At 40.2% G+C, this 11,871-nt stretch overlaps 1 protein-coding gene across 7 annotated transcripts in view; it reads right to left on the bottom strand.

Annotated features, from left to right (window-relative positions):
* Positions 1–115: 115 nt before the first annotated feature.
* The window catches only part of NFAT5 (nuclear factor of activated T cells 5), a 130,337-nt gene continuing 118,581 nt past the window's right edge, over positions 116–11,871 (bottom strand). For all 7 annotated transcript variants that reach the window (XM_007993800.3, XM_007993801.3, XM_007993802.3 and 4 more), the window contains 4 exons: positions 6,500–6,648; positions 3,020–5,507; positions 1,652–1,895; positions 116–827 (listed from right to left, as the gene is read on the bottom strand). In XM_007993800.3, coding sequence (XP_007991991.1) covers positions 1,660–1,895; positions 3,020–5,507; positions 6,500–6,648 — 2,873 coding nt within the window. In that variant the 3' untranslated portion in view covers positions 116–827; positions 1,652–1,659. The remainder of the gene's footprint in view (positions 828–1,651; positions 1,896–3,019; positions 5,508–6,499; positions 6,649–11,871) is intronic.

Raw genomic sequence — 11,871 nt, 5'->3', positions numbered from 1 at the left:
CTAAGACTGGGTTAAGAATAAAACACTCAAATTTTTCTGTCAATTTAAACTACTGTAGGAGGATATCAGAACATAATTTATCATATATTATCCCCTTCATTTTTTACAGATAAAGATAATTATTTTTCTATGCACAGTTATGGCTAAACCCCTTAGTAGAAACCCAGAGAACTAACAACTCTCTGAAAAAATAAAATCAATGGCATTCCAGCTGTTCCCAGTTTTCTAAGTGTATCATCTGCCTTTGTGTTAAATCAAGAGTTCTTTTATCTGCATATACAGTTTACTTGTTAGAATGTTACCCCTTCAGTTTCTCCAATAAAACTGAAAAAAGATCCTTCACTTTGGCCAACAGCTGTGCCTTTTATGTTGAAAAAAATCACTGCCTTAGTTACTACTGAACTTTACTTTTTCAAAAGCCATTACTTGACTAAAACAATGCAGGAAAGAAAATAATGAAGAACGAAAGTAAACATGATATATTATTTTCTAATAGCAATAATAACTGAGTGGTCCAGCCTTTAATTTAAACTGTACATTTAAGGAAATTGCGCCTAGGAAAATAATAACAATTAATTCTGCCAGCTGGAAACTCAAATAGATTCTCAGTCATCACTGTTATTAGGAATATAAAATATGAAGATGTTAACATTTGTGGTTAGTCACTGCAACAAGCAGCATAGGTGTGCTCTTTTGCAGTCAGAATAAAATCTATCAATTTACTCAAATACAGTTTTTCATATTTTGTTTTGTTTTTAAAATAATAATTCTCATGGAACCACAAGATCTCAGGACATCTTGGAATCAGGATTTTCTTCATGGAATTTCTAAAAAAGAGAAAAAGTTTAATGTAACTTAGAGGGAGGGAAGTATTTATAAAGTGTCTGACACCCTGAATGATCCTAAAGTATATTATGGTACTATAAGTAAAACTTTTTCATATTTGATCTTCCAGACTTTTCTGACTCAATATTTATTTCTGGAGGAAGGGATGATTATATCCAATATATAGTACAGAGGAAACACACTGTGCATACTCATCAGATGTTTTGTTATTCCAAGGCAAAGAAGCTCAGAAGCAGAAGGAATTTCCAATATAGGTTGAATATCCCTTATCTAAAATGCTTGCGATCAGAAGTATTTCCGATTTCTTTTTTGGATTTTGGAATATGTACATACACACAATGAGATATCTTGGGAATAAGACACAAGTCCAAACATGTAATTTACTTCTGTTTCATATACACCTAAAAAGATCTATCACAGCTGAAGGGAGCTGGGAAAATCTTTTTTTCCCTCAGGGACACCAAATCAACTGCATGTTGTGAGCCTGCATTTTGACTATGACCCTATCATATGAGGTCAGGTGTGGAATTTTCCACTTGAGATGTCATGTCAGCACTCAAAAAGATTCGGATTTCAGAGCATTCTGGATTTTGGATTTTGGATTTTTGGACTAGGGATGTTTGGTCTGTATTAACTATAGGACCATAAGCTATCATTCAGAATAATTTTATTCAGAGTAAAAAAGTATCATCTTGTGAGAAAGTCACATTTTAAAAGTTTAGAACTAAACTACTATTACTTAACCTGAATCTGTTAAGAATAAAATTTGATGCTTTCCAATAAGAAGCCAAAATGCAATACTTACATATCCAGTTAAAAGGAGCCAGTCAGGTTGTTCCCTTGGTTTTGCAACGAAACAAGCAAATCAATCTTTTCGATGTTCTGGTTGGTGTTTATAGAGGATGCCAGTGGAGAATTCTCTGGCATTTGCTGAGAAAGAAGTGTTGTCACAGGTGGCTGGCCCTCATTTTGTGGTTGGCCTGGCTGACTTATGGCCATCAACTGATCAGGCAATGTAGCTGGTCCAGAGGTTAAAAGCTGACTACAGTCTGCAGAGACATTGAAAATAGAAGGTATCTGGTTAGTAAAGATTCATGAAAAGATATTAGTTGTTGGGGAAAATTCATTACTGCATTCTCTTTGTACATTACTAAAAGTTAGGCACCTGACAGTCCAAGAAAAAAGTTTTCACAGATTGGCACTGGAATTCATCTTAGGTTTCCTTTAAGCAGTCTAAAAATACAACTTTGCTTAAATATCAAAAGGCCGACATAAATTCCTTGGTATATTAACATTAAAGATGGGTTTCTTTTTTTTTTTGAGACGGAGTCTTGCTCTGTCGCCCAGGCTGGAGTGCAGTGGCTGGATCTCAGCTCACTGCAAGCTCCGCCTCCCAGGTTTACGCCATTCTCCTGCCTCAGCCTCCCGAGTAGCTGGGAATACAGGCGCCCGCCACCTCGCCCAGCTAGTTTTTTTTTTGTATTTTTTAGTAGAGACGGGGTTTCACCGTGTTAGCCAGGATGGTCTTGATCTCCTGACCTCGTGATCCGCTGGTCTTGGCCTCCCAAAGTGCTAGGATTACAGGCTTGAGCCACCGCGCCCAGCCTAAAGATGGGTTTCTACCTCCTTAGAAACTACTGACTTCAATTGGCTAAGATATTATCTGTCATTCTTACTTCGTTTTCCTTTTAAGTTTACAGCTTAAAATGGCAAACACACATTTTTATACATAGGCGCCCGGCCTATTATCACCATTTTAAATGAGAGAATTGAGACCCACAAAAGCCAAATAACTTGTACAAGATCTCATAGTCTATAGGTGATAGAGTTCTAACTACAATCTACACTCTTAAAACAACTGTACAGGACGGGTGCGGTGGCTCACGCCTGTAATCCCAGCACTTTGGGAGGCCGAGGCTAGCAGATCACTTGAGGTCAAAAATTCGACACCAGCCTGGTCAACATGGTGAAACCCCGTCTCTAACAAAAATACAAAAATTAGCTGGGTGTGTTGTGCAAACCTGTAATCCCAGCTGCTCAGGAGGCTGAGGCAGGAGAATCACCTGAACCTGGGAGGCAGAGGGTGCAATGAGTCAAGATTGCACCACTGCACTCTGCTTCCTTCTAATAATAATGATGACCAATTAAGTAATGAAAAATTAGAGTTTCTTACTATTTTGAATGCCAAATAAGAACATTCCTGATGTCTGCTGAGATGAGCCAGGAGAATTCTGTAGTTGGTTCATTGTGCCTCCTGCTGTGTTGTGAAATAAAGTAGCCTGTGGTTGAGGCGAAGATGTGGCTCCTTGAATTCCAGGCATGTTGTTCTGAGGGGAATAAAGAGGAGACTGTTGCATATCTTGTTGATTTATACTGGTCTGCAAGGCAGACATGGATGCTGGAGATAAGAAGAGTGTTACTTGCTGCTCTTGAGAACTAGGTGACCCTTGTACCAACTGAATCTGAGGAGAGCTATGGAACAAGGGGGTCTGTGATGATTCCGACTGGGTAGGACCTGGGTTCTGAAGTGAGGAAACTGTGGACTGACTCTGAAATTGCATGGGCTGTTGCTCTTGATTCATTGGGGCCATATTACTTTGTTGGTGAAAAATTGACTGGTTCTGTTGCTCCTGATTAGCCATTGGATTTTGATTTGGGTTGAATATCATGTTTGGTGGTGGTTGCTTTGGAGACGCCATTGTAGCCATGGTATTCTGATTACTGAATAAAATGCCCTGTTGTTGCTGCTGCTGCTGTTGCTGCTGCTGTTGCTGCTGTTGCTGCTGCTCCTGGGATGGAGAGTTACTCTGCATGGCAACTATTGAGTGCTGTGACTGGAACATGGTTCCTTGTTGGCTTTGAGGCATTGGATTAGGTGGAAGGGAGCCCAGGGACACCTGAGGCTGAAATAAACCCTGCTGGGGGGGTTGTGCCTGTTCTTGGGAAAGCATAGGGGTCTGGATGTGTGATATTGGAGCTTGCTGTTGGAAAGCAGCTTGTTGTTCAGTGTTTGATGTTGACTGAAGTGGAGAAATTGAGTTCGGTGCTGCAAAAAATGCTTCTTGGGCTACTGTGTTAGTCTGAAGATTATTCATGGGACTCTGGGAAAGAAATATGTTGGTTGACTGCTGGTCTTGAGGAACTGAAGAGCCCTGTAACACAGCAATGGTACTTTGAGAGTGAAACATTGGAGGCTGCATTTGTTCAGAGGAGGTTGTAGAAGTCTGACTGTGGACAATAGGATTTGGACTATGAAAGAGAGAACCTTGAGTTTCCTGGGAAAGATTCTGAGCGTCGGCAATAGGATTTTGAGGATGAAAAAGTTGGGCCTGTGAATGAGAAGACTGCTGCAAAAAATTTCCAGATTGAAGTGACATCATCTCATTCCCTTGCTGGAATAAACCATTACCTTGTTGCTGGGTACCACTATTCTGAACACTCATCATACTTTTTGTGGATGAAAAAAGGTTAACTTGAGGTTGATTGTCCCCACTATGTTGCATTTGGACCATGGTCTGAAAGACACTGTTCTGAATCTGTTTTGCTTGTGTTCCAGTTTCTTCTCCATCTCCTGAACTTGATGTCTGAAACATGGTAGTGCCAGGGGTTGCAACCTGCTGTGTGGTGGTTGTAGAAGTTTCATTTCCAGAAACTGCAGGAGGAGAAGAAAACAATTCACACTGCATTTGCATATCCTCATTGGTAGACAATGCACTCATCATGTGAGAAGTCTGCTGGTAAACTGGCGATTGCTGAAGGTTTCCATTTGCTGAAGCAGTTGAAGGGAATAATTCTGACTGAATCTGGGCAGCTGCCTGGCAGATACTCTGTTGCATCTCCATCACCATTGCGGCTGAAGATTCCATCACTTGCTGTTGTTGCTGCTGCTGCTGTTGATTAGATAACGTGTTTTCAGACTGTGGATGAACACTTTCAGCTCTTCCAGGTAATAAATTATCTGGTCTGGTATGGACTGTTGGCTCTGTTGAGGAAAACATTCCAGGACTTACACCACTCTGAATCTGACTGACTTGTTGAAAAATATCTGCACTAAGCTGCTCTTGAACATTCTCATTACCATCTGGAGCAGAAAATAAAACTGAAGATAACTGTTGCTGTGCCTCTAAAACTTGCTGGACCAAGTCAACACTTCCACTGCTGCCACTAGCAGTACTGCCTGTAAAACTCCCTGCTTGCAGCTGCTGAATAGTATTCTGAAGCTGACTCACACTATTTGGTGATGGAAAAATATTTGATGAAATCTGCTGCTGTAAAGTCTGTGCTTGTTCTTGTAGTGGTGACTGCTGCTGTTGTTGTGACGCCTCAGTCAGTTGTGACAAATTAACCACTGTGCCATCTGACTGTAATACCTCTCTAGACTGAGTTTCTCTTGTCTGAAACTGTGTAGCCTGCTGCAATAATGCATCGCTGTTGGGCAGCTGACTAGAAGCAGAAACTGCTGGAAAAGTACCAGGCTGTGAGATGTCCTGGGTTTGAATAGTTGTCAGGGTCTCTGGGTTGTATGCCTTGGGCTGAATCTGCTGCTGTTTTTCATTTTCAGAAGGTAGGTGGGAAGATGATGGTGATGAAAAAGAGCCATTTCCTGATATGTTTGAGATGTTTTCTAATGCTTGCTGAGTTGATCCGACTGTCTTTGTAGTCTAAAACATAAAAATCCCCAAATAATATGAATATGTAAACATTAAATAAGTTTGTAACATACATCAAAAATCACTATTGTTTGGCCAGGCGCGGTGGCTCAAGCCTGTAATCCCAGCACTTTGGGAGGCCAAGGCAGGCAGATCACGAGGTCAGAAGATCGAGACCATCCTGGCTAACACCGTCAAAACCCGTCTCTACTTTTGAAAAGACAAAAAATTAGCCGGGCGAGGTGGCGGGTGCCTGTAGTCCCAGTCACTCGGGAGGCTAAGGCAGGAAAATGGTGTGAACCTAGTAGGCGGAGCTTGCAGTGAGCTGAGATCATGCCACTGCACTCCAGCCTGGGCGACAGAGAGAGACTCCATCCGTCTCAAGGGGGGAAAAAAATCACTATTGTTCTAAAAATATATGCAGGACTAGTTTTCCACTCTACATTATTATCATTTAGAAAACAGGTATGGGACTACAATTCTCCATTACATGATGCCTCATTTTCCTTGGGATATATTTTTAAAAAGAACTATAAGCAAAGATAGTCAAACAAAGAAGTAGAATAATCAGCTATTGATATGCTTAGGTGAATTAAGGGTAATCAGAACACATTAATTTTATGGTTCATGAAGAGCAGGTATCAAAATATCTCAATTTTGCGGCTCCTCAGTAACATTACAGGGGAGAAGACAAGTAAAAAAAAAGAAATAGAAAGTTATGGGAAAAGACTGGGAAAAAAATAAAAACACCTCTTAATTCTGAAAATGCTAAAATTAGTACTTTCATTAATATCTCATATAACATATTAATTCCTCCCTTGTCAAAATGTATATTGGAAGTCACTTTGTGGGCAATTTTGCTGAAGAATAAAGCATTCCCTCTTTACAGCAAAATTCATTAAGTACATCCAAACTAAAAGCAATGTGAAAAAAATAGGAAAAGTAAAAGACAGCAATTTTTATATAGGAGGTTAGAAGTTGGAGCAGTAGTCAATATAGCTTACCTTAAAAATAGTGGAAGATCTTTTTTCTGCTGTTACTTCCATTGGAGTAACATCTTCACTCTTAATCATACTGCTTGGTATGAGTGGAGTGATCAGGGCGTTAGGAATGATATTTACCTTATCTAAATTACATCCAGTAGTTTTCATTGCTGCATACACACACAAAAAAAGAAAAGTTTAAAATCACAAAAATTACCAACTATTTCATTCTAAAATTTATTATTAGGCATGATTTAAATGTCTATTTTTTGATGCTATAATGGTAGCATGAGATACAAAACTGGTATATTAAGATGTATCTTCCCTTTTATGAAGTGCATTGGCTGGGGGACCTCTGGAATGGGCCTGGAACTATAGCTTAAATATTAATAATAAGCTTAAGCAGTTCGATTACCAGGCTATATTCCCCAAGACCATTCCAAGTGCCTTGAATCATACTACCCAACCTGACCAGAGTATATTATAGGATACAGCTTAAAAATCTCCAGGAGGATAAAGCTACTCAATTACAACCACTACACTCTTCTCTTAGGATTTAGCTGTCTGACAATATAAAGTCTCAGAACTTCTTAAGGGCTATGAGATTGTCAGAGCACTTCTTTCTTAAACTAAGTTCAAGCTTCTCATTAGAAAATACCACCCAGTGATCAATAAATTTTGCTTTTCTAAATTAAAAGAAAACTAATTAGAAAATTTGAATATGACAAGTTGGCACATGGACACAATTCTCTTTTAGACTGGACTTTAAACATCTTTTTTTTCCCCCCAGAAATAAGGGCTATTTTAGGTTTACAAACCAAATTTCCCAAGCAAAATGAAAAATTATTTCCCACCTCCTACCACCTCCATTTTGAGTAGTTAGTTCTAGATTTGTACCTAGAGGCAACATATAGCAAGATTCTACCACTCCACTATATCTACTTTTCCCCCTTGATTGCTTTTCTTTCTTCTTTTTTGTCTACCTGAGTCTGCACTGGCACTCAGTGGTAGCTACTGCTACTGCTAATGACAATCTTCTGAGTTGAGCACATAGCCAAATCCTGATTTAAAAGTTTACTACCACTTGGAGGCTCTATGGAAAGAGTCTTCAGAAAGCACAGCTGTTAAATGTCTTAATTTGATACCGAGAAGAAATCCTGGCTATAAAGCTTTTAAAAAGGCACATGGTATATAAGTTGGATAGCTCCCTTCATAAATTTTTTTTGGTGTTATTGTTAGTCAATATGCTGCTGAAAGGGCAAGTGTGGTGGCTCATGCCTGTAATCTCAGCACTTTGGAAGGCTGAGGCGGGCGGATTACTTGAGGCCAGGAGTTCGAGACCAGCCTGGCCGACATGGTGAAACTCTGTCTCTACTAAAAATACAAAAATTAGCAAGGCATGGTGGCACATGCCTGTAAATCCTAGCTACTTGGGAGGCTGAGGCACAAGAATCGCTTGAATCCGGGAGAAGGAGGTTGCAGTGAGCCGAGATTGCTCTACCGTACTGCAGGCTGGGCAACAGAGCAAGACTCTGTCTCAAAAAAAACAAAACAAAACAAAAAAAAACTGAAAGTAAATATTTTCATCTAAAAATATATTTGCAATTTTCTTGTCTTCAACTTGCCTCACAGCCATTTGGCTAAAAACCTAATTCCTACAAAAACTGATTATTTTGATAGAGGGGAAAGTGCTCATTTAACTTTTGACATTCCATGTTTTATTATTCTACCTGTTTGAGAAATGAATCATTTATTCATGAGTTCTTTGGACCTATTTTCACCTAAATTCTAATACCAATACAATTCCCCTAACAACCAGATTTTTATTTTATTTATTTTATTTTATTTTATTTTATTTATTTTATTTGAGACAGGGTCTCTCTCTGTTGGTGGGTGTGCAGTGGTACAATCAGGCCTCACTGCAACCTCCACCTCCTGGCTCAGGCAATCCTCCCACCTCAGCCCCACAAGTAGCTGGGACTACAGGCACACACCACCATGCCTGACTAATTTTTTAAATTTTTTTGTAGACACAAGAGTCTCATTACGTTGCCTAGGCTGGTCTTGAACTCCTGAGCTCAAGCGATCCTCCCTGCTAGGCCTCCCAAAGTGCTGGGATTATAGGCATGAGCCACCACACTCGGCCTACAACCTAATTTTGACTGAGACAAAACTTCAGATCATGTACAGGGCAGGTATTTAAAAGTAATCTAAGAATATCCCATAGAACATTTTTAAAACCATTGGTGTTATCTTAAGTTGATCCTGTAATAGTCAACTACTATTCTTGCTTTTGAATTTCATTAGATCATGAGCTCCATGAAGGCAGATGTTGTTATTGCCTGTTGCACAGTAGGTAATCAACAAATGTTTGCTGAGTGAATGAAGAAAAGAATTAATCTTACTTTAGCTTTATCACTGTCAATTTAGTTTGTTGTGGATTATTTGGTTAATCCTACAAAAATAAAAATATGGGCCAGGTGCAGTGACTCATGCCTGTAATCCCAGTAATCTGGGAGGCAGAGGCAGGTGGACCACGAGGTCAGGAGTTCGAGACCAGCCTGACCAACATGGTGAAACCCTGTCTCTACTAAAAATACAAAAAATAAAATAAAATAAAATAAAAAATAGCCAAATGTGGTACAGGGCACCTGTAAATCTCAGCTACTGGAGAGACTGAGCCAGGAGAATCACTTGAACCCAGGAGGCAGAAGTTGGAGGTTGCAGTAAGCTGAGACCATGCCACTGCACTCCAGCCTGGGCAACAAAGCAAGATTCCATCTCAAATAATAATAATAATAAATAAAAATAAAAATATACAGTCTCTATTTTTCTTTTTAAAAATATTCATTCATTCATTCATTCATTCATTCACTCACTCATTTATTCAATTAGAGGCAGGGTCTCATTCTGTTACCCAGGCTGGAGTGTAGTACCTGCAGCCTCAAACTACGGGATTCAAGTGATCCTCCCACCTCAATCCCTTGAGTAGTTGGGATTATAGGCACTAGCCACTGTTCCTGGCTTATATTTTTATTAACATTATTTTTGGTCTAAAAATTTCCATGTTTACAGACAAGATTATATTATAATTCAATTAGAAATTACATAAATATATCACCTATACAGTTACTGCTTAACAGATCTACAATTTTTCTTAAAATGTATTTAGATAGTAATGCTTATTATCTTCTCCCCCTTTCTGGAAAGTGAGACTAGGTAGAGTAAGTTGAGCAAGACTCTTTTATCTATCCTCAGCTGACCACTGACAAGTATGTCTACTGGTAAGACAAACAGTAAAAGGACATTTTAGTCTAATGCTCATGCAAAGATATAAGTCTTTCTACTGTCATATGCACAAAGGTCACAGAGGTTAATTTTATTTATGTTCCAATCCTTTTTTTTTTTCTTTTCCAGAGTCTCACTCTGTTGCCCAAGCTGGTGTACAGTGGCTCAATCTGGGCTCACTACAACCTTCGCCTCCTGGATTCAAGCGATTCTCCTGTCTCAGCCTCCCAACCAGCTGGGATTACAGGCACACGCCACCATGCCCGGCTAATTTTTTATTTTTAGTAGAGACAGGGTTTTGCTATGTTGGCCAGGCAGGTCTCAAACTCCTGACCTCAGGTGATCCACCAGCTTGGCCTCCCAAAGTGCTGGGATTACAGGCGTGAGCCACTGCATCTGGCCTTGTTCCAATTTTATCTAAGTCTGGTCCCACCAAAAACAGTCCAAAATGTCTCCAGGCCAGACATTAAGTTTGTCAGATATGTTCCATCTTGTTAATTTAATAATAATCTTCTAGCCAACTTCAATTTAGTAGTGCATTATAAATGAAAGTATCAGATTAATTTTTTTCTCCTTCTCATTAAGAATTAATTTGCTCTAAGAACGTCAAGCTGGCGTCAATGCATTACAATCCAACACTTGCATTTTTTCTCAAGTAATCTCTATTTACCAAACTATTTCTCATATGTGATTTATATATATTTTTTGAGGTAGAGTTTTACTCTGTCGCTCAGGCTGGAGTGCAGTGGCATGATCTTGGCTCACTGCAATCCCTGCCTCCCGGGTCCGAGCAATTCTTCTGCCCAATCTCCCGAGCAGCTGGGATTACTGGCATGCACCACCACGCCCAGCTAAATTTTGTATTTTTAGTAGAGATGAGGTTTCACCATGTTGGCCAGGCTGGTCTCAGATTCCTGACCTCAGGTGATCCACCCACCTCAGCCCCTCAAAGTGCTGGGATTATAGGTGTGAGCCACCATGCCCAGCCTGATTTAAATTTTTTATCAAAAAGGTACATAAACAAAACAAATTTCTGCTTTGTTTTGTTTTTGAGAGTCTTGTTCCTTTGCCCATGCTGGAGTACAGTGGTATGATCACAGCTCAATCCAGCTTCAACCTCTTCAGATTAAGCAATCCTCCTACCTCAGTATCATGAATAACTAGGATGATAGGTGCATGCCACCATGCCTGGTTAATGTTTATAATTTTTTTTTTTTTTTTTTTGAGACCGAGTCCTGCTCTGTTGCCCAGGCTGGAGAGAGCAGTGGCACAATCTTGGCTCACTGCAACCTCCACTTCCAGGGTTCAAGCGATTCTCTTGCCTCAGCCTCCAGAGTAGCTGGGATTACAGGCACATATCACCATGCCAGGCTAATACTTTTTGTATTTTTAGTAGAGATGGGGTTTCGCCATGTTGACCAGACTGGTCTCGAACTCCTGACCTCAGGTGATCTGCAAAGCTCAGCCTCCCAAAGTGTTGAGATTAAAGGCATGAGCCACCGCCTGGCCTATTTTTTTTTTTTTTTTTTTGAGATGGGAGTTTCGCTCTTGTTGCCCAGATTGAAGTGCGGTGGCACGATCTCGGCTCACTGCAACCTCTGCTTCCTGGATTCAAGCAATTCTCCTGTCTCAGCTTCTCGAGTAGCTGGGATAACAGGCATGTACCACCATGCCTGGCTAATTTTGTATTTTTAGTAGAGAATGGGTTTCTCCACGTTGGTCAGGCTGGTCTTGAATGCCTGACCTCAGGTGATCAGCCCGCCTCGGCCTCCCAAAGTGCTGGGATTACAGGCGTGAGCCACTGTGCCTGGCCTGTTTTAATTTTTTTTTGGTAGAGACAAGAAATCTTCTCACTGTGCTGCCCATATCTGTTCAGCAATAACTATAGATGATGCATTTAATTATTAGCCAATGGATATTTATCATCTCAAATTTCTGGACTCAAGTAATCTTCCTACCTTCGTCTCCCAAAGTGCCGGGACTACAGGTGTGGCCCACCGTGCCTGGCCTTACTTTCCTTTTTTTTTTTTTTTTTTGAGACAGGGTCTCGCTCTGTGACCCAGGCTGGAGTACAGTGGCATGATCTTGGCTCACTGCAACCTCTG

Source organism: Chlorocebus sabaeus, chromosome 5, assembly GCF_047675955.1.
Source record: "Chlorocebus sabaeus isolate Y175 chromosome 5, mChlSab1.0.hap1, whole genome shotgun sequence".
Classification (NCBI taxonomy): Eukaryota; Metazoa; Chordata; class Mammalia; order Primates; family Cercopithecidae; genus Chlorocebus; species Chlorocebus sabaeus.
This window is presented reverse-complemented; position numbering and strand designations above follow the sequence as displayed.